The sequence below is a fragment of the Callithrix jacchus genome, chromosome 14 (assembly GCF_049354715.1).
Source record: "Callithrix jacchus isolate 240 chromosome 14, calJac240_pri, whole genome shotgun sequence".
Taxonomy (NCBI): Eukaryota; Metazoa; Chordata; class Mammalia; order Primates; family Cebidae; genus Callithrix; species Callithrix jacchus.
This window is the reverse complement of record NC_133515.1, coordinates 104,833,286-104,851,517: the sequence shown is the minus strand read 5'-3', so window position 1 is coordinate 104,851,517 and position 18,232 is coordinate 104,833,286. Positions and strand designations below refer to the sequence as shown.

At 51.7% G+C, this 18,232-nt stretch overlaps 1 protein-coding gene and 1 non-coding gene across 8 annotated transcripts in view; one reads left to right on the top strand and one right to left on the bottom strand.

Moving 5' to 3' along the window:
- Window positions 1-18,232, top strand: part of RRM2 (ribonucleotide reductase regulatory subunit M2) — a 61,151-nt gene that overhangs the window by 31,048 nt on the left and 11,871 nt on the right. For 2 of the 7 annotated variants that reach the window (XR_013526769.1, XR_004733784.3), the window contains one exon: window positions 3,107-3,157. The exons of 3 other annotated variants lie outside the window; for them this stretch is intronic. Coding sequence is in view for 2 of the 4 variants with exons in the window: in XM_078349968.1 (XP_078206094.1) it covers window positions 3,107-3,226 (120 nt within the window). In the remaining 2 variants the exon portion in view is untranslated. Of the gene's footprint in view, window positions 1-3,106; window positions 3,263-18,232 lie in introns of those variants that run through there. 2 more of the 7 variants (XM_078349968.1, XM_035273256.3) reach the window with 1 other exon arrangement.
- Window positions 4,553-4,687, bottom strand: LOC118147607 (small nucleolar RNA SNORA2/SNORA34 family). Its single transcript, XR_004734049.1, has one exon. It is a non-coding gene; the product is annotated as a small nucleolar RNA SNORA2/SNORA34 family (small nucleolar RNA).

Below are 18,232 nucleotides of genomic sequence, written 5' to 3'. Positions count from 1 at the left end.
ACCTCATCTGAGCAGCAGGGACTACAGGCATGCACTACCACACCCAGCTAATTTTTGTATTATTTTTTTTTGTAGAGATGGGGTTTTGCCCTGTTGCCCAGGCAACAAGCAAATCTACCCATCTTAGCCTTCCAGAGCGCTGGGATTATAGGCGTGAGCTACTGTGCCTGGCTTGAGATAAGTTTTTTATTCCCCTAGCCCCTGAAAAGATAAGATTTTAAAACTATATAGCTTTTCCTCTGAGACCTTTTTTTTTCTTTAAGTAGAATCTGCTGTGTTTTCACCCTTACTATTTCTGTATGTTCTGGGTTTCAGAGGTTCTTTGTTTTGAGGCGGCATCTCGCTCTGTTGCCCAGGCTGGAGAGTAGTGGTGCTATCTTGACTCACTACAACCTCTGCCTCCCAGGTTCAAGTGATTTCTGGCTAATTTTTGTATTTTTAGTAGAGACAGGATTTTGTCATGTTAGCCAGGCTGGTCTTGAACTCCTGACCTCAAGTGACCTCAAGTGATCCATCTGCCTCAGCTTCCCAAAGTGTTGAGATTATAGGTGTGAGCCACCGTGCCCAGCCATAGATGTTGGTTTTGACTTCCCCTTTAACTTGTAAAGAGTTTTTCTCCCCAAAGGTGGTAGCTCCTTTTTTTTCCTTTTGGAGTTTGTCATACATTACATTTTTTTTTTTTTTTTTTTTTTTTTTTAAGAAACAGGGTCTTGGTTTGTCATCCAGACGGGACTGCAGCCTCTACCTACCAGGCTTAGGTGATCCTCCCACCTCAGCCTCCTGAGTAGCTGGGATTATAGGCTGACACCACTGTACCTGGGCTGGTCTCAAATTCCTGGGCTTAAGCCATCTACCCACTTGGCTTTCCAAAGTGCTGAGACTATAGGTGTGAGCCTTCACACTTGCCCTGAATTCCTTTTTCAGCAGTATGTTTCCTACTAAAAGCACTTATGAAAAGTGAGTATTTTCTCTCTTACTCCTTCTCCTTTTTTCTGCCATCCAGTTTTTATATTGTATTTCTTAGTGTTTGTCTTGAAATGCGCTTATACCTCTATGCTATCTTTTTCTTATTTTTGCCCTCTCCCCCACAAGAAAGATAAAGAAATCAGAGACTTAGGCCAGGTGCGGTGGCTCACGCCTGTAGTCCCAGCACTTTGGGAGGCTGAGGTGGGTGGATCACTTGAGGTCAGGAGTTCAAGACCAGCCTGGCCAACATGGTGAAACCCAGTCTCTACTAAAAATACAAAAATTAGCTGGGCATGGTGGCTGGTGTGTGTAATCTCAGCTACTCAATAGGCTGAGGCAGGAGAATCGCTTGAACCTGGGAGGTAGAGATTGCTGTAAGCCGAGATCATGCCACTGTGCTTCAGCCTGGGCAACAGAGTAAGACTCTGATTCAAAGAAAAAAAAAAAAAGAAAAGAAGTATATCAGAGACTAACAACTCTCTTCTTCTTTCCTCCTTTTCTTCACAAGTTTTGTTTGCTGTATCATTTCTAAATTCGGGGATTTTTATTTATATATGACCATAATCCTCACATTGGCCCTACAGATAGATTCACTGCTCACTGTCAGTTCTCTTAATGAAGTTTTCCTATTTTTCTCTTGATTTTCTGAAATTCCTTCTCCAGCAGTTCCATCAAAAGGTGCTAAATGAAAAAGACTTACTGAGTTCTTGCATATTGAGCCAGGTTTCTAGTCTTCATGTTTGATCGATAGCTTTTTAGGATATAAAATTCTTAGTCCGCACTTTTCGCAGGTGTCACTTGTCTCTAGAGTTAAATGCCATCGTGGGAAAGTCTGAGTTAACTTCTGTTTTGTTTCCCTTTATGAACTGTTGTTTTCACTTGACTGTCCAAAGTCTTCTCTATTTAGCTTTCTCCCTCTTTCTTTTATATTTTTAGTCTCGTTGCTTTCATAGAAATTGCCTTGTTATCAACAGATTTTTGTCATTTTCCCCAAGACATGGTGTGCCCTTTCAGTTTGTAGATTTGTCTTCTCTTATTTCAGGAAAATTTTCTTGAATTATATCTTTAAATATTTATATTCCCTTATTTCAGTTTTCTATTCCGGGATATATGATGGGTCCTTTGTAGATTTTCCAAATCTGTCATTTTCTCTGTAATCTCTTTACACTGTTGGTTTTCATTTCCTTTTGCTCAGTTTCCTCAGCCTTGTTCTCAGTGTCCTGATTGTGTTTTGAGCATCTTTGATGCTCCTTGGCCCTGCTTTCCGTTTCATCATGACTTTGAAGATGTGATGTGTTTCCCTCATTCTCCAGTTCTGTCAGCTCTGGTTTTATGTTCCTCCTGAGCTCTCATATCTGTTTTGTTTGCTTGTTTTTTGGAGATGATTGCTTTATTAGTTTTTTTTTTAGACGAAGTCTCAGTCTTGCTTAGGCTGGAGTGCAGTGGTGCAACCTCAGCGTACTGCAACCTCCGCCTCCTCGCCTCCTTGCCCCCTCGGATCAAGTGATTCTCTTGCCTCAGCCTCTCGAGTAGCTAGGATTATATACCTGTGCCTCCGTACCCAGCTAATTTTTGTGTTTTTAGTAGAGATGGCGTTTCCCCACGTTGGCTAGGCTGGTCTTGAACTCCTGACCTCAGGTGATCCGCCCACCTTGGCCTCTCAAAGTGCTGGGATTATAGGCATTAGCCACAGCACCTGGTTTATGGTTTGTGGGCCTGTAATCCCAGCTACTCGGGAGGCTGAGACAGGAGAATCACTTAAACCTGGGTAGCGGAGGTTGTAGTGAGCCCAAGATTGCACCACTGCACTCCAGCCTGGGTGACAGAGTGAGGCCCTTTTGCCAAAAAAAAAAAAAAAAAAAAAAAAAAAAAATTAAAATAAAAGATCTCTTTCAGCTTTAAGATATGAAGATGTTTTCTTCTAGGTACTTTGTAGTTTTACATCTAGGTCTATGCTGCATTTTTAGTTAATTTGTAGTTAATTTCTATGTGTGGTATGAGGTTGGGGATTTGGGCTTATTTTTCTATTCTCTTTGATCTGGTTTCTGGGAGGAGACGGAAGACCCACTAGCTTTTGTGCAGTGTCAAGCTATTATAAAAGGCCCCATGGGCTCAGGTTTCTTTTTTTTTTCTTTTCTAGGAAAAAAAGAGGAAAAGCTATCAGCAATACCAAGGGAAACAGCAGTCTAAGGTTGGCACAGTTCTCAGTAACCCTCACGGCAATTCTCTGCTCCCTCCCTCACCTCTTGCCTACCGTTAATCCAAAAATGTCCAACAAATAAGACAAGACCTGAAAGCACTGAAAACTTTTTCTTGCCGCCAAGTATAAAACACGGACCCGTATAGTGGCTTAAAAAAGTAAATTCCCAGGAACATTTATAGAGATGGAAAATAGGACAGTGGAATAGCAGGGGCTGGGGAGGGGAGAAGGAGAGGTGCTGTTGAACAGGTGCAGAGTTTCTGTTTGGGCTGATGCAAAAGTTCTAGAAAAGAAAGCGTTGACGGTTGTACAACACTGTGAAATTCATAATACCACTGAGTGCACACTTAAAAACGGTTAAAATGGTAAATGGTGTTATCGATGTTTTACCACAGTTCAAGAGTATTTTTAAAAAAGCATATTCCCTCTGGGGTTAGCTGTAGTCAACATCCAAATTCCCTAGTGATGAACTGAAGTAGGGACCATCAGCATAAATGTAAATTAAAATTAAATATTGCCAAGCGGGCTGGGCGCATTGGCTCATGCCTACAATTCCAGCACTTTGGGAGGCCTAGTCGGGGAGATCACTTGAGGTCAGGAGTTCTAGACTAGCCTGGCCAATATACCGAGACCTTGTCTCTACTAAAAATATACAAAAATTAGCTGGGTGTGGTGGTGTACACCTGTAGTCCCAGCCACTTGGGAGGCTGAGGGAGGAGAATCACTTGAACCTGGTGGGCAGGGTTTGAGGGGGCACGCAGAAGGTACAGTGAGCCAAGATTGCGCCACTGCACTCCAGCCTGAGTGACAGAGCGAGACCCATCTACCTCCCTCCCAAAAAATTGCCAAGCAGTATGAGGTTGCTTGGTCAGTATCCTAAGTCACAAAGCAATCAAGGGATCTTGAGAGGGGAAAGGGAGGAGGTGGGGAGAAAGGAGGAGGACCAAGTTCCTCTGAGTGGCTAAGAAATGTTATTTGGTTAAGTCCCTAGCTCCACAGAGTAATTACTCTGTGTAATGCCTGATTCTAAGCCTAACAGAGTTAAATTACTCTGTAAAAAAAAGAAAAAAAAACAATGGCTGGCCGGGCGTGGTGGCTCAAGCCTGTAATCCCAGCACTTTGGGAGGCTGAGGCGGGTGGATCACAAGGTCAAGAGATCGAGACCATCCTGGTCAACATGGTGAAAATCAAAATACAAAAAATTAGCTGGGCATGGTGGCGCGTGCCTGTAATCCCAGCTACTTGGGAGGCTGAGGCAGGAGAATTGCCTGAACCCAGGAGGCGGAGGTTGCGGTGAGCCGAGATCGCGCCATTGCACTCCAGCCTGGGTAACAAGAGCGAAACTCCATCTCAAAAACAAAAAAACCAGTGGCTTTATATTCAAGACCATGTTGCTTCCAAGTAAATTGGCCACTCACACTGGGATACCGAGCAATGAACAGCCCACAAGGAAGACATCACTCTTGACTCCTGCTTGAAACCAACAGCTATAGCAAACTGCTAATCTTGATCCAGGGTCTAGTGGGGTTTCTTTAATTAGCAAGTTTACATTCATGGAGTCTTGTGAAAATGGTTCGATAAATTGCAGATAAATCAATATTTTGTACATCCAAGTATCTTCATTAATTTCCACCTGGCTACATGAGGCTCCCTCCTGTGGGCTTTCTTTCTTCGCCCTTTTGCTGCGGACAGAAGGTAGCCTGCTCATTCATCCATCCAGCTTATCAGCCAGGGGCGGCTCAGAGGGAGAAGTGGAGGGGATGTGGGCCTGGAATTAGACTGAGCTGGGTGTGTCCCCAGCTCAGGCCACACTGCCAGGCCCTGGTTTCATTACTATGAAATGAGGGGTGGGGTCAGTATCTGGTCTCCCACCCCTGCTACGAGGGGTTCCAGGGTTCTCTTCCACTCTCTGATTCCTTCCGCTCTTCTGTCGCAGTCCAGAATCCCTAAACGCCTCTCATCTTCATTTGATCATCAGCAGCTGCAGAGCCACAAGCCACTGGGCTTGGCTTGGGAGATGCTGGCCCTCCACTTCCAGCACTCTCCAGCTGGGATTTCCTCCAGAACAGTGGCAGAGAGTTTGCTCAGAGCTGTGTCCCCTTACTAGTGAGCAATGCTGAGCCAGTTACCTGGCTCCACTATGCCCCTAGGGATGTGAAATTGTGTCATCAAATTCCCACAACGACATTGGTTCTTCCTTAAGGATAAGGAGGCTACCGCACAGAGAGCTTGTGCAGCGCCAGCTCACACTGCTCTCCTGAGGACTTGCTTTGGCCTGAGTCTGCCTGAGTCCACAGAAGAACCCTGCTGGCCCCCCAGTAAGCCCCTCTAGACCTTGGAGCTCTAGCTGCTCTCAGAGCTTGCTTTGAAGGGAGCCTGTAAGGCAGGGGTGTCCAGTCTTTTGGTTTCCCTTAGCCACAGTGGAAGCAGAATCGTCTTGGGCCACACATAGAATATACCAACACTGACAATAGCTGATGAGCTAAAAAAAAAAAAAAAATCACAAAAAACTCATGATGTTTTAAGAAAGTTTATAAATTTGTGTTGGGCTGCATTCAGAGCCATTCTGGGCTACGGGTTGGACAAGCTTGCAATAATGGATCAGAGATACATACAGTCTTAAAGAAGAAGCAGCTCCCAGGCCAGTAAGGCCTAGCAGGCACTCACTGAGTGCCGTGAACAGGGGAAGGGGCAGGCCTGGGCAGTGGGGTCCTCTGTGGGGCCCAGCTGTGTCTCCAGTCATCTGGAGAGCTGGGACCAGTACACTGGGGTCTGTTGGCCTCCCCAGAAAGTGCTCACTTGCAGGAAGAGAGAACAGAGGTGCGAAAGCGAGGCCATGTTCATTATTCCTTCATTTATTCCCTGTTTATTGAGCTTTGACAACATGCGAGGGACTGCTTGATTGATTGACTGATTGAGTGATTAGGACGGGGTCTCCTCTGTTACCCAGGCTGGAGCGCAGTGGTGCCACCTCAGCTCACTGCAGCTTCTGCCTCCTGGGCTCAAGCCATCCTCCTACCTCAGCCACCTGAGCAGCTGGGATTACAGGCCCACGCCACCACATGCCGATATTTTTTGTCCTTTTTGTAGAGACAGGGTTTTGCTATGCTGCCAGGCTGGTCTTGAACAACTAGTTCAAGTGATCCTCCTGCCTCCCCTTGGCCTCCCAAAATGATGGGATTATAGGCGTCCACAGCGCCCGGCCAGAGGAACTGTTTCAGATGCTGGAACTGTGGTAACGTGTTGGAGGAAGGGAGTTTCTGAGCTCAGCCCATTTCTTATACTTGGATCTTCCCAAAGTTCCAGTGTAAGGGGCTTCGGTGGAAGGGAAGTGAGAAGGGAATGGGCTGTGTCCCTTGGCGGTAGGGCCACGGGATGTAGCCTGAGCTTTAGCGGCGTGAAGCGTCCGGACAGCCCACACCATTGCAGGGAGCCGAAGAAGAGACCCATGTCGGCGTCAGGCGACAGCACTGTGCCTGACACCTTGGAAGACCCAGGGGCTTTAGGACTGTCCAGAAAGAGGCCTGGGGTGGCAGATAAAGGGAGGACTGCATTTTTGGGAGAAAGTTATCCAGTGCTTGTCACAGCTCAGTTACTCATTATTAATGAAAAAAAAAAAAAAATAGGTTCTGGTTTATATGCCAGCCATGTAAACTTGGCTAATGTGAGTCTTCCTTGCAAGCTACTGTGTGTGCCAGTTCTGGCTTGGCCGTGAGGTTTCCGAGAGGGGTTAGCTGACAGGTAAATGCTACCTGGAAGGCCTCTTGGAGGATAGCCAGCTGGCTTCAGCCATCAGTAGCTCAGTAAGCAAAGGGTCATGTTCAGTTCAAGTGCAAAGATTGTGAAGCTCAATGGTGAAAAGCCAGATGAATTCAAGTCACCTGAGTTTTTCTCCAGCTTTTGCAGCCTGGACTAGGGCTGGGGTCGTGATGTGAGCTGGGGAGAGAGAAGAAAGAAGACCTGCGTTACATATGCAGGCTCTCCGCACTGTGTGCCAAAACCAAGTGTGGCCAGGGGCTGGTCATTCCTTCATTCCGAACCGTGCCGCTTTTCTGCCACTCCTTGAGGCCGATGCTAGGTGCAGGATGTTGACCTGACCTCTGTGTGGGGCAGAGAGGTGAGCTGACCCAGTTCTTGTCCTGAGGCCCTTGGGGTGTAGAGGGGGCTGAAATGGGGATGGAGAACTGAGCTATATGGGAGCGGGTGGGTGTTGGTCCTGCCCGGCTCTTACCTGTCTGCATCTGCTGTCCCTGGTGTTCCCTCTGTTCTGGGGGTAGCTGCTGTGGGGCCTGCCTGTGGCGAGGCCAGGTCTCTGCCAGCAGTCAGGTCTACACAGCAATCTGGCAGTGGAAGGAAAAGGGTTTTGGGGTCAGACACAAAATTTCCACTCTCCCTCTTCCCTGCTTTCCTTTTCTGGGCAAGTTGCTGAACTTCTCTGTGGCTTAGTCTTCTCATCTATAAAATGGGTTCTGAGAAACATATCTAGGAGAGCACTTTGTGCCTGATTGCTTAATTCAGGGTAACTCCTTTCCCACAAAGGGCACCCCCTCCACTCCATCTGCTTTGCTTCCCTGACGGACAACCTGATTCAGAAACCTTTTTCTACCCATGGACAAGGTCCAGGGTAGTGAGGACTTGTGGGCTGAGTGAAGCCAGGGAGGTGAGAACTGGGGCCTTCCGTTTGCCTGATCCGTAACCCAGGTCAGATTGCTGCATCACATTACACAGTCGTGGGTTCCATCGCTGCTGGAAGTTTTGAGAGAATGTACAAGGAGCTAAATTAAATTAAAACAAAATTGCAATCACTGAGTTAATGACTGTGGCAATACAAATAATTCACAACCAAATTAACGTAACATTAAATCTCATCATTATACTAATAACCTTTGCATGGCAATACAAGAACAACTGTTGGGGGAGGAATGATTTATCACATGAGAGAACAGAGTTTTGGGAAAGTCTCAGGCCAGGCACAATGGCTCACGCCTATAATCCCAGCACTTTGGGAGGCCAAGGCAGGAGAACTGCTTGCGTGGAGGAGTTTGAGACCCATCTAGGCAACATGATGAGACCCGGTCTCTACAAAAAATTAAAAATTAGCCAGGCATGGTGACTCCTGCCTGCAGTCCCAGCTACTTGGGAGACTGAGGTGGGAGGATCACTTAGCATGGGAGGTTGAGGCTACAGGAGCCATAAATGTGTCATGGCACTCAATTTGGGTGACAGAGTAGTGAAACCCTGTCTCAAGAGGCCAGGCACAATGTCCCAAACCTGTAATCCCTCTGGAAGGCCAAGCACTTTGGAATCTAAGCAGTTTGGAAGGCCAGGATGGGAGGATCACTTGAGCGCAGGAGTTGAGACCAGCCTGGGCAACCTAGTGAGACCCAATCTCTGAAAAAGAAAAAAAAATAAGTCTCAGAATTGCCTCTGGGATCTGAAAAGGGAGAGGGAGGAGCTAAGGTTTCTAAAGGGCCTATTGTGTGCCACAAGGCAGGGGTGACAGTCCTTGCCCTTGGGAGGTACTTGGCTCACATGGTAGGACAGCTGTATTTGCAGTGACTATGAAGTGAAGGGGCCTTAGGAGTCGAGGGTTATTAGGAAGGCTACCTGGAGGTGGCAGTTTTGAGTGAGCCTGGAAGGATGAGTAGGCTTGAGTAGGATTCAGTGGGTCTTGTTCTGCTTCCTTGTCTCCCTCCTTTCTGCAGCTGGCTACAGTCTGGCCCTTGGTCCTTCTTTGTCCCTCAGATGCTTTTACCAAGTAACCTTCATGTTGCCAGACCCAAAAGTGCGTCCTCAGGGCCTCGTCTTTCCTGACTCTCAGCAGCACACACTCCTGGAAACTTCCATTGGCCTCTGGGATTCACCCTGCCCTGGTCACTGCCAGCATCACTAGCTCCCCTTCTTTTTCCCCTTTGCTGGGTCCCCTCCCCTCCCAACCTCCTGCACCCCAGAGCGTGGCACTCCTGTCCTCCTGTGCTGCTGGCTCCCACCAGGCCCACGAACAACGCTGACATTCATGGCTCTGTCCCGGCCCTCCTGGCTGCCACACTCAAGTGTCTCATTTTCTGTGAAGCGCTTCCCCTGGGATGTCTAACAGACAATTTTATTGTTTTGAGATGGAGCCTTGCTCTGTCACTCAGTCTGGAGTGCAGTGGCATGATCTTGGCTCATCACAACCTCTACCTCCTGGGTTCAAGCGATTCTGCCTCAGCCTCTCAAGTAGCTGGGCTCACAGGTGCATGCCACCACACCTGGCTAATTTTTGTATTTTTAGTAGAGACAGGGTTTCACCATGTTGGCCAGGCTGGTCTCAAACTCCTGACCTCAGATGATCTGCCCACCTTGGCCTCCTAAAGTACTGGGATTATAGGCGTGAGCCACCATGCCCAGCTAATTTTTGTACTTTTTGGTAGAGATGTGGTTTCACCATGTTGACCAGACTGGTCTTGAACTCCTTACCTCAGGAGATCTGCCTGCCTCTGCCTCCCAAAATGCTGGGATTACAGGAGTGAACCACCACACACAGCCCTAATAGACATTTTAAAAAACTTAATACAGAAAAATGCACATATCATAAGAGCACAGCTCAATGCATTTTCTCAAAGTGCATCCACTTGTGAAGTCAGCCCCGCCCCCAGATGGAGAAAGAGAACATCATCAGTGCCCCGGAAACCCCTCCCGGCTCCTCCCAGTCCTGACCACACTAAGATGCCACCATCTCCACTTCCATCCTTCACTTGCTGGGTCTGGTACTTCATGCAGACGGGATCAAGGATGGTACACTTTTTTTTTTTTTTGAGATGGAGTCTTGCTCTGTAGCCCAGGCTGGAGTGCAGTGGTGCGATCTCGGCTCACTGCAACCTCCGCCTCCTGGGTCCCAGTTCAAGCAATTCTCCTACCTCAGCCTCCCAAGTAGCTGGGATTACAGGCACAAGCCACCATGCCCAGCTAATTTTTATATTTTTTAGTAGAGACAGGGTTTCACCATGTTGGCCAGGCTGGTCTTGTACTCCTGACCTCATGATCTGCCCGTCTCGGCCTCCTAAAGTGCTGGGATTACAGGTTAGAGCCACCACGCCCGGCCGAGGATGGCACACTTTTTGGTGGCCTTTTTTTTGGCTTCTTTGGCTGAACATCATGCCTGTGAGAGTCCAGGTTGCAGGAGCTGTAATCCTTTTTCGTTGCTGGAGAGGATATTCCATTGCTTGACTATCTCACAGTTTGTTCATTCTGCTTCTGATGGGCATTTTTGCATTTCATTTGTAAAATTGTGAATGATTCCATTAGAGGGAACTAACGGCTCCATTTTGCTCCCTACCCGGCAAACCAAGGCCTGCCCACAGGAACTGAACTTGTGAAGGGGGCAGGTGACATGTATTTTAGTGGGGCCCTTCCATGGCGTAACCTAGCAGAATGCCTAACGTTGGAACCTCAGGCATCACAGCCGGCCTCTTTATTTTAAATAAATGAGTGCGTGAATAAATGAAGGAATAAATGAATGAATGAGAGGAGGGTTAAGTGACTAAATGAATGCATTTCTGAGACGAGCATTATTGGGTGGTCACCTGTGCCACACCCTTTGAGATGGGATGGCCACCTTGATTTTATGGATGATACAATACCAGGGCCCAGAGAATCCAGGCCATTGAATCACTGAGCTACTCCGAGCTGCTTCCTCATGTTCGAAATGGGAGTCCGCAGAGCTCAGCCGGTTGTTGAGAGGATGAGGCGTGATACGTATAAGCCGTCAGCAGTCCTGGCACAGGAAAGCGCTCACCAGCTTCCTGCCCATCATCGTTCTGGTTTGTGCTCATGTAGCCTGTAAGTGGCCTGGCCAGGGATATAAATCCACAGCCAGCCGGGCATGGTGGCTCACGCCTGTAATCCCAGTACTTTGGGAGTGGGAGGCCGAGGCGGGTGGATCACGAGGTCAAGAGATTGAGACCATCCTGATCAACATGGTGAAAACCCATCTCTATTAAAAATACAAAAAAAAAAATTAGCTGGGGATGGTGGTACATGCCTGTAATCCCAGCTACTCAGGAGGCTGAGGCAGGAGAATTGCCTGAACCCAGGAGGCGGAGGTTGCGGTGAGTTGCGCCATTGCACTCCAGCCTGGGTAACAAGAGCGAAACTCCGTCTCAAAAAAAAGAAAAAAACAATCCACAGCCTTCCACCATCCCCTGCATACCTTCTGCCACCCCATGCTGCCTGCCTCTGGGAGATTAGGCGAGCGAAGGGGTCATGGCCATGTCTTTCCAGGCATGCACTCAGAGTGCAGAAGGTGAGGGGTCCCTGAGCCACCTCCATCTGCTCCCTGCCCTCACCCAGGGCTGTGATGGAGCAGCTCTGTTGGCTGAAAACCTGACTCCAGCGCTCTTCCTCCCCTCGCCTTCCTTACCCAGAGGATGAGGTTGAAATACAATTGCAGTGTCTGTGCTCACTAATTTCATTTTCTGTGTCTGCAGTAATAGGTGCGCTTGAACTCATTATGCTCATTTGAATTCAAATAATAAGCAGCCAAGCATGAGGCTGGCATGGGGGCCGGGGCCGAGCTCCGAGCAAGGCCTGGCTGCCCCAACTGGAGAATGGCTGGGCGCTTCCGAGGAGTGGCCTCCTCTGCTGGGAGCTTGGGGTGGGTCAGCTGGTCAGCTGTGACCAGGCAGGAGCTGATACTGACCTGACCCAACCTGGGAAGGCCCAGGAGAGTTCCTCCACAGACTTCACCAGCAAGCAGGAGTGTGAACAGTGCCGTGGGGGCCGGGCCAGATCATCGGTCCTTTGGACATCTTCTTCCATAAATTTACATCACACTCTGGCCAACAGGTGGAAGTCAGTTTCCAGTGGGGACCAAATTGGCCCTAATGTTTGTTCACATCTGGTACTGAGAGGTGAGGTGGGTGTGGGTGACATTTTCAAAGGAAGACTCCTTTAGAGGGTTCCCTAAATGAGACCAGATCACTCCCTAGTGGGTGGAGACAGCCTCAGCCCAAAGGCGTGAGTGGTGGGAGAGCTGTGAACAGTGGCCACCAGGTGCCCCACGTATGCAGACGATGAAGGCCACGCCGGCATTTCCCTGATGGTTCCCACCCTCAGCCTGGGAGCGTCGCTGTCTCTGGTGCTTCCGGAGCCTTGTCTTTTGGCTTCAGCCTTTGCCTAGTGTCCACTCCTGTGTCTAATTCTCAGGAGGCTGAGGTCTGGCCTAGGCGGGTCTCTCCTCCGACTCAGTTCCATGAACGGGATTTGACTCCTGGGCCCAGATCAGACACAAGGTCTTTCCACAAGGCCCTCCCAGAAGGTGGAGCTCTGAGTGGCAGGATTTTAATAGTGCAACAAGAGAAGAAAGGCTCCAGGATGACTGAGGTTTAGGCGTCACTGGGCTGAAATAGTTCCAGAGGCTTCCTTCCTGCAGGACTCCTCAGAGCCTTTATTGGCGGCTGTATTGTGTGTTCACATACATGGAGGGAGAGAATGGGGCTTTTCCCCACACTCAGACCTTTGTTTCCCAAGAGCCTCTCAGGGAGGAGAGCCCCGCTTCTGTTTCAGAAATGCTGGCCCAGAGGAGCCCTGGGAGCCTGCCCCCAATTTCTCCGTAGCCTCACGGTTGTGCTTCCTGCTGAGGGGAGGTGCCCGGGAGGCCTGGCTCTCCTCCTTGAGGGTAAGAACTCTGCTTAGTGTCTCCAGGGCCCTCGGGGGAAAGTCCAGTGCCCTCTCCCTGCCCCTCCAGGTCCTCTGTGATGAGTTTCCTCCCTGCTCTTGTGTGATTCCCTGTGTGCCCCTACAGCCTGGGCAAACCAGGGGGTTCCTGCTCTTACAGGCTGCCGAATTCTGCTCATGCTGGGCTCAGGCCTGGATGCCCTTCCCCTCACCTTGCACATAGTTCAGGTTTCATCTGTGCTGCATCCACTTCCAGGAAGCCCTCCTGACTGCCTTCTGCTATCTTTTCATTTCACTGCTCTGCAGCATTTTGTACCAAACCCAAAGGCCTTCTGAGCTGAAAGCATCACACGCCCTGACAAGATGCAGGCCCCTGGGAAGTGGTGCAACATCTAGTTATTCCCGGGTCCCCACTGCCTGCATGGAGTGGTGCTGAGTGGATGCTCTAGGAAATCCAAGAGCTTAACCCCGGGTTTGCCTGGCGGGTTCTGCAGCTTTGAGCGAATAGACTGAAGGTGCTTACTGTATAGAACTGAGCATGGGGGAGCCATGCAGGCAGGGGAGAGGAGGCCGGCGTGGGCAGGGGAGAGGAGGCCGGCACGGGCTGGGGAGAGGAGGCCGGCGTGGGCTGGGGAGAGGAGGCCGGCGTGGGCAGGGGAGAGGAGGCCGGCGCGGGCTGGGGAGAGGAGGCCGGCGTGGGCAGGGGAGAGGAGGCCGGCGTGGGCAGGGGAGAGGAGGCCGGCACGGGCTGGGGAGAGGAGGCCGGCACGGGCTGGGGAGAGGAGGCTGGCGTGGGCAGGGGAGAGGAGGCCGGCGTGGGCAGGGGAGAGGAGGCCGGCACGGGCTGGGGAGAGGAGGCCGGCGTGGGCTGGGGAGAGGAGGCCGGCGTGGGCAGGGGAGAGGAGGCCGGCGCGGGCTGGGGAGAGGAGGCCGGCGTGGGCTGGGGAGAGGAGGCCGGCGTGGGCTGGGGAGAGGAGGCCGGCGTGGGCTGGGGAGAGGAGGCCGGCGTGGGCAGGGGAGAGGAGGCCGGCGTGGGCAGGGGAGAGGAGGCCGGCACGGGCTGGGGAGAGGAGGCTGGCGTGGGCTGGGGAGAGGAGGCCGGCGTGGGCAGGGGAGAGGAGGCCGGCGCGGGCTGGGGAGAGGAGGCCGGCACGGGCTGGGGAGAGGAGGCTGGCGTGGGCAGGGGAGAGGAGGCCGGCATGGGCAGGGCCTCCTCCCTAGAGGCTGCTTGGATTCGAGGCGGTTCCCTCATGCCCAGCTCCTCTCCTTCCTTCCCATATTCACCATAGATATTTGGGTCCCCTCTTCCCTCTGCCTCTGCCCCAGGACCACCTGTGCAGACCACCCCTGCCTGCCAGACCAGTCTCAGGGCATCTGATGGCTTCCCTGCCTGCTCTGCCCACATCTCAGCCCACACCCCTAGACATCAGGACACTGCACCATGTAGCCCACTCACTGTATTTGCAAGCCTTCCCAGAATCCTGACCCTGCCAGGTGAGCTGGCTGCAATCTTGGGATGCCAGAACCTTCTTGCCCGCCTCTGCCTGCCCCATTGCTGCACCCTGAAGTGCTCCCACCAGGCTTTCTGAATCGGGCCTGGCCCTGAGGCCCCTAGCCCCACCTCTCTGTGGAAGCATTCCTGGCTGGTCACTCCATCCTTCAGAGCCTCCCTCCTTGGGGCTGCAGGAAGTGTGGACTGGGCCACTCAGCACCGAACTCCACTCTGTCCCAGCTGTAGTTCTTTTTTTTTTTGTTTGAGACAGGGTCTCACTTTGTAGCCGAGGTGAGAGTGTGCAGTGGTGTGATCTTGGCTCATTATAACCTCTGCCTCCCAGCTCAAGCAACCCTCCCACCTCAGCCTCCCAAGTAGCTGGGACCACAGAAATGTGCCACCATGCCTGACTACATTTTCTCATTTTTGATAGAAACAGGGTTTCCTCATGTTGCCCAGGCTGGTCTTGAACTCCTGAGCTCAAGTGATCCACCCGCCTTGGCCTCTCAAAGTGCTGCGATTACAGGCATGAGCCACCGCGCCTTGCCTGGTGGTTCTTTATTAGCATGGGTCCAAGACTTCGACCTCCCTATTGCAGGGCAGATATGGATGTGTGCCACCAGGGTCATGGCCTCCACCACCCGCATGCACAAGGGGCACAGCCTCCTGCAAGTGTGCCACACGGCAACCTGGACCAGTAATCTCCCCAGCCCAGTGAGGGGCCAGCCTCGTCTCCATTCTACAGATGAGCAAAGAGAGGTGCCAAGAGGGCGCGGGATGCCTGGGTGCACAGAGGGAGGAGGCAGGGTACAGCCGAGCTGCCAGGCCAGGCACAACTTCCTGATGAACAGAGTGGTGTGGAGCCACCTGTCACTCATGTTGATTCTCTCAGTCAATCAAAACGTTGCCGCAGCGGGCTTTGAGATGTGGTGTGTCGGTGTGTGTGGGTGTGTGCAGAGCGGCTACTGAAGTTACTCATAAGCGCCCGCCCAGGAGTCGGAGACGGGAGATGAGTCTCAGCTCTGCCATTTCTTGGCTGTATGACATCTGGGCCTTGATTTCTCCACGTGGAGACAGAGGAGCCCTTCCTTCTCTGTCCCCAGAAAAAGTGCCGGCCACACTCTCCTTGGTATGTTAACAGGGATGCACCTGCTGTTTAGTGGGAAACCGTCTTCTTTCATGGGCTCAAAGCCCTGCTTTTTGCTGGGCAGGATGACTGTGCACTGTGAGTTAGCCTCAGGGTCAGGGCTGGGAAGACACCAGCTCCCCGGGAGGCCTGGATTGGAGTTGTGGCTCTGCCTGAACCTGCTGTGTGACCTTGGGCAGGGCATCTACCCTCTCTGGGCCTCAAGTGCTCCATCCTGACAGTAAGGCCATTGTCCACCCACGCTAGCAGTCCCAATCCACGACAGGGGTGCTCTAGGTAGAGACGAATGGCCTGCATTGGCGGGGGTCTCCGGGCATGTCCGTCCCACCGCAGGTCCCAGGAGGAGCCCCAGCCTGGCTGGCTGCTTCTAAGAATAGAGCAGACAGGGCCTGGGCGGAGCCGCCAGTGGGCAGCTCCTGCATGCAGGGCCCTGGGTCCTGAGCTCATCAGCGAAGCAGGTAATTATGTGTGTGCTTTGTTCCTGCACAAAGGCACTCTCAGAGAACTTCCGAGAGGCTCTGCTTCCTTGCTGATTTGATTTTTTTCAGAACTGGAGTGTGAAAGTCAAGCTGAACCTGCCTAATTGTGCCTGCAAAGGCTATTCAGAGACTGCTCTTGGAAAGAAATCAGGACAATTAGCTCTTGGCTGCAGGGAGACGGGGAGCCAGCACATGATGGTGAATGTCAGCCTGTTCCTGGGGGAACCAAAGGGCAGAGCTGGGCAGAGGAGGGTGTCTGCAGCTGCCTCTGGGGGCCAGGGCCGAGCCCACCACCTGCGCCGGGCACCAGGCTCTGTGTGTGGATGTGGGGCAGCCAGGCTGAGAACAGAGGCCAGATCAGACAGCAAGCTCAGGGCTGCTCCTCCCAGCTCAGTGGGGGTTGGTTGTATGACCTTGGGCAAGTCATGTAGCCCTCTTGACCTCAGTTTCCCCCAGGTCTGCAAAATGAGTGCTGTGCGGAATGAGCAGATGGAGCTCATTCATCACGGGCAGCTGCAGGCGGGGGCTGTGGGGTCCGGGGCAGATGGTGCCGAACGGTTCTGAAGAGGGAAGTCCTGCAGCCAGGCGGACAGACTCGGGTCCCTGCATACCCGGAGCACAGCTATGGAGCTGGCCTGAGTACTGTGGGCTCCACCTCAGCAGCTGTGTGTGAAATCACCTTGTTCTGTTTTCTTAGTTGTGAGTAGAGGTCACATCCTCTGTCCACATCACTGCCTAGGTGTGTGGACTGCTTCATACACTCGGACGCCTCAGAACAAGGACTGGCAGTAAGTGCTCAATACATTTCATCATCATCATCATTGTTATTTTTGATGCTGACAGTCACTGTAACGTCCACATGAAGCAGCCAGTGCTGTGGGATGAGTCCACTCAGGAGCACGCAGGGCTGGGTCCACTCAGCGCTCACAGGCGAGGCTAGCATGCAGGCACGTGATTGGATTGGTCTCTGCTTGAACCCTGTTAGTTGTTAAACAGTTTGAATGCCATCCCTGGATAGAAGAGACAGTAACTTAAGGGCTATTTATAGATGCAGGGACTAGGGGATGGATGTGGGTGTGGCCAGAGAATCCAGCCCTGGGGACCACCCAGTTCTGATCTGGGCAGCCAGGGCCCCCGGGTCCTGCAGTCCATCTGGGATGTGAGGCTACTCAATCAGGCTCAGTTTTATATATGGCCTGGGGGCCAGCTGCCACCGCAGACTGGGAGCATTCCTCATTCTCAGCTGGCTTTACCCTTTGCTGTGGCTGCTCCTTAACAAAGTGTTTTGAATTCTGCCGCACACAGGGGACCCCGCTTTACTCTTTTTGTTTCCTTTTGCTTTTGAGATCAGGTCTTGCTCTCTTGCCCAGGCTGGAGTGCACGAACACAGCTCACTACAGCCTCAACCTCTTGGGCTCAAGCGATCCTCCCACTTCAGCCTCCTAAGTAGCTGGGACCACAGGTACACGCCACCACACCTAGCTGACTTTTTTTATTTTGTAGAGATGGGGTTTCACCATGTGGCCCAGGCTGGTCTCAGACTCCTGGGGTCAAGCTTTCTGCCTGTCTCGACCTCCCACAGTGTTGGGATTACAGACGTGATCCAGCGCGCCTGGCCTCTTTTGGTTGTCTTCATCGGAACACTTGCAGGGCCTTTGAGATCCATCGAACACATTTCCCTTTCAGCACCTTCCCTGAATCCTCTCGGATGAAATTTCCAGCAGGAGAGGAACTGAGGTAGAGCCACATGGGGTGACCTCTCAATTAATGGGCTCTGTAGCTGACGGTCCCAGGACAGGGGACCTGTGTGGGAAGAAGGGCAGACCTAGGCAAAGCCAACAGGGGTGAGGACACAGCGCGGGGGCCGCATTTACCCGGCTGGGGACCAGCTGTTTCTAAGGCTCCCGCCACTCCTCTGGACAAAAGGGGTATAAACATTGTAAAGCCTGCTGGAAATAATGGTTTTAAGCAAGCTCTGGAAGTGTCACATGCCCACGGGCGTTCCTCATCATCAACGCTGTCATCCTCTCCTGGGTGACCAGGGTGATGAGTGACCCAAAACATCACACTCGAGGAAAGGCAAAGAGATTAGGGAGATGGCTTGGCCCAGAGACTGGATGCTGCCTTCTGAACTGGAAGAGCTGTGCTGACAAAGCTGCATGTGATTCACTGGAATAAGTGCGGGGGTCCAGGGCCTGCCAATTGCTTCCTGGTCCCTGTGCATACCCTGTGGTGACTCCATGCAGTGCTTCACAGCCCTGTTGCTGAGGAGCTAGGGATGGGCCGGGAAG